The 3,896-nt window shown below is 48.1% G+C and overlaps 1 protein-coding gene across 1 annotated transcript in view; it reads left to right on the forward strand.

Moving 5' to 3' along the window:
- OS9 (OS9, endoplasmic reticulum lectin) overlaps positions 1-2,979 on the forward strand; it is a 50,423-nt gene extending 47,444 nt beyond the window's left edge. Inside the window, exon 15 of the mRNA XM_018571611.1 lies at positions 2,580-2,979. Coding sequence (XP_018427113.1) covers positions 2,580-2,744 — 165 coding nt within the window. The 3' untranslated portion in view covers positions 2,745-2,979. The remainder of the gene's footprint in view (positions 1-2,579) is intronic.
- Positions 2,980-3,896: the final 917 nt, after the last annotated feature.

The following is a 3,896-nucleotide window of genomic DNA, read 5'->3' on the forward strand; positions in this document are numbered from 1 at the left end:
ATATGTTAATTACTCTCACTCCCCTCAATGTAACGCTACTCCCTTACCTTCTAACGCTCTTACCACCCCCTTAAAACAATACAAATTTATAAACACCCTAGAGCCCCCTCTCCCCAATTTCTTTCATACGACCTGCTCCTGATGCCAGTCACCTCTTGTCCCTTCCTTCAGCCACAGCCTCCATCCACCCTGGCCGACCTGTTCCTCTGCCAGTCCGTCCCGGCCACTGGTCCTCCGTCTGGCTTCCCGACCTCCGGTCCCTGCAGTTCATTCACTCCGCTCAGCTACCGCATGTCCGTCCACCTCTCCTCTGGTGCTGCCGTCCACCCCCGATGCCGTCCTCTGGTCACCCCGACTGCTGTGCTCTGGTCCTGCCGACCTCCGGTCCCACCGCTCACTTGGCTCATGACATCAAGGCGTCGAAATTGTCAGGGGTGGGCGAGGACTCATAACTCGAGAGACACCTTGCCTCCTCCGTTTGGAGTTCCACTGTACGGGCAGAGTCCTGGGTCTTAATTGCCTTCTGTAAGGACATGAAGTCTCCCCTGACATAGGCCTTGAATGCATCCCATACCATTTCAGCCCCAGCAGTGGAGGCGTTCAGGTCCCAGTACTGTTCAATGGATGGTGGAATAGCCTCCATAGCCAGAGGGTGAGAGATCCATTGGGGGGCCAGTCGCCAAAGGGCTCGGTCTCTGCCCTGGCCAGAGCGGAGAGTGAGCCACATGGGTGAGTGATCAGAGATACCCCCCGGCAGGTATCTGACCTCTCCAATATCAGGCAGGAGGGCGCCCCCGGCAAATGCTAAGTCTATACGGGATGCAGTTTTGTAAGAGGCGGAGAAACAAGAGTAAGCCCTAGTTGTGGGGTTCCTCCATCTCCACACCTCCGTCAGACCAGCAGTGCGCGCCCAATCACCCAAGTCGGAGAGGCCAGAACCAGCAGTTCCAGGCCTATCCAGGGCTGGGGCCAACGTTGTATTAAAGTCCCCCATAAACAGTGTTTTTGCCGGTCCCAGGGAGGATATCTTATCCAACAGTGTATACAAGACCGCCGAATTGTAGGGTGGAGGAAGGTAAACATTGACAATAATATATCGTTGAGACCACATGGTACATACAAAAATAACAAACTTGCCATTAGGGTCAGTGTGGATGTCTTCAACCGTGCAGGGCAAAGACTTGCTGACCAGGACAGAGACCCCCCTGGAGTATGTAGAATGGGAAGCATGGAATGACCTTTGCACCCAGGGTCTCCTCAGGGCCAGCAGCCTGTTGCCTACCAGGTGAGTCTCTTGCAGTAGTACTACGTGAGGGTTGTATTGTTTGAGATATTTGAACATTAATGCACGCTTGAATTTGGAATTAAGCCCTCGGATATTCCATGAAAAGATCTTAATCTCTTCTACATCTCGTACACTCATTGGAAACAACAAGACAGGTGGGCTCCACACCTCCTAGCAGTGTCATACAAGAGAAGCCGAAGTCCCAGCTTGCAAGTCAACCACCTGAAACGAAAAAGGACCGCGAACCAAAATAAAAAACGACCCCGAACCCCCCCAACCCGCCCCGAACCCACCCTGCGAGGCCAACACATCCCCAACAGCTCGTAGAGCAATGCGTGTCAGAAGGCTTAGGATCCCCAAAACAGTCAAAAAAATTCCCAACAAAAGAAAAACAACAGTCTGCTAGGGCAGTAAAGTGATCCGGTGAGAACTTCTCTAAATTCCAGGGCTTATCTCGCTCCCATTACAGAGGCACTGAGCAATCGGTGTAAACAGAGGGTGTGCTGATATGAGGAATACTGGCTTACCATGCGGCAGCACCCTCAGCAGGCGACCCCGGTCAGGTGCCGTCTAGCCAGGCCGCTGCCGCTGCTGGGGTATCAAAAAAACGTGTGGTGTCGCCATTGTTCCGCTTCATGCAAAACCCCGCTGAGGGTCTGTCCCGACTCCAGAGAGGTAGAGCAACACCTGTACCCAGGTAAGTAGCAGAAACTCAGCGCTAGGATAGTGGCAGGATATTCTATGGAGCGGAGATGCCCGGGTGCACGTCTACTCCGGATCACATGCTGGCCACGCCCCCGGTGTCATTCATATTTAAGACGTACATACCTTGATGCAATGGTGTCGGCATTCAATAAAACTTTGGAACTGCTCTTATTTCCTGCCAGACTCTGCTTTGTCCTTTTTACATGTTTTGCCTATAACTTGAGACTTCTAGTAAGCAGATTTCCATTAACGTGTATGATAACAACCTTTCTGATGCAAACACTTTCCCCTGTTCACAATCCCTTAAAAAGCACTGTATAGCCCTTTAAAGATTTGCTATGCAGTTTGTGGATTTGAACCCCAGTTGAAGCCTTGTGGTAATTTCAGGGCCCCTAATCATTAATATCACATTCAATATACTGAGTACCATAGGAAGCTATAATTTTTTGGGTCTCTTTACACAAGTCCTTTCAACTAATCTATAGCCTGGCTTTACTCTTGTATATTGTCTTCATAGTTGTGACCTAATATGCTAAAATATTATTTGTGTGCTTCACTCCAACATCTTCAGTGTTTCTTTTGGTTGCAGATTCATGGGTCAGAAGACGTTCACAAAGAGCAAAAGCGACAACAGCAGCTAGAAGATAACTACCGCTTTGTCTGGAGCCAAAACCAGGATGACACATGGAGCCAAAACCAGGATGACACAAAAAGCAACAGTGCTTCGACAGACTCTGATGATGTGGATTTCTGACCTGAACTATTGGGGAATTCACCAGCACAGACCGGATTGCCTGACTTTGCCCTGTGGACTCGAGCTTTGTAACAAAACTTTTAGAATAACATGCTGCTTCTGGAACAATGGGCGGGATTGCAAACCTATAGAAGAATATGCAGAGGCCTCAGTAGTTTAAAGCCAGTGTTTAGATGACCCGATGGCTGTGCTAAGCACAACCAACGGGATAAAAGCAATTGGGTTTTTTTGTTTGTCCCCCCTGAAGAAGACTAAGTATGGTTTACAGCCTTCACAACTGTGACCACAGCCTCCTCACCCAACCAATATGAACATTTTGAATCGATGAACATCGATTTTTTTTTTTTTTTTTTTTTAATTTTCAGAATATCACATTTTTATAGCCTGCCATTCATCTTTACTACACCTACAAACTGAATTCTCCTCCAAGGTCCTTGCTTCTAATTGTCATTGAGGTGCCCAGTAATCACAAATTGGCTTTATGTTGAGAAAGATATTGTGCAGTTAAAACAAAACAGCTGAAAAAGGAATGACCAAAAGAATGTAAACTTTGCTCATGTATAGCTCAGGATCATATAAATGAAGCATGGTCCAACCAGGCAAAACCTCAGTGCAGCATTAATGGGGAACGCCATGAATAGAATAAGGATCTATGGAATTGTTAGTTCACCTCTGTCCTGCTCTTGCTGAGATCTGTTGCTTTAGAAGTCCTACAGGAAGCACTTGTGTCACCGATGTGCTCTGCCTGTGAAGTGTGCAGCACACTTCTTCATAAACTTGGAGAAGTCTTCCACTGTATCTCCACACTGGGAACACGGGACAGGGGAAGTACTAAATTCACTTCTTCGTGTGGATTTTGAGTTGGCACATATTTTGAGCTATCATAGCAGTGTTCATCTCCGAGCAGCAGAAAACGTAACCCTTGCTGTGGGGCTACCTCCGCACTGCAAGGGTTAAGTGCTGATTTTCATCTAGGGTCTAAAGTAACCTGAACCTTGGACCTGACTGGCTGCTAGGCCAGTCCCTACAGTCTCTTCTCCCCCCACTTCAACAATGGAATATCCCTGTGTCCTCACATCCAATACTCTGTATTGGACATAATGACTCATCGGTCTTTAGACCGCCAGTGCAAAGAGGAAGAGAGTCCACAGA

This window comes from Nanorana parkeri, unplaced genomic scaffold (genome assembly GCF_000935625.1).
Source record: "Nanorana parkeri isolate BGI_ZX_2015 unplaced genomic scaffold, ASM93562v1 scaffold1792, whole genome shotgun sequence".
Taxonomy (NCBI): Eukaryota; Metazoa; Chordata; class Amphibia; order Anura; family Dicroglossidae; genus Nanorana; species Nanorana parkeri.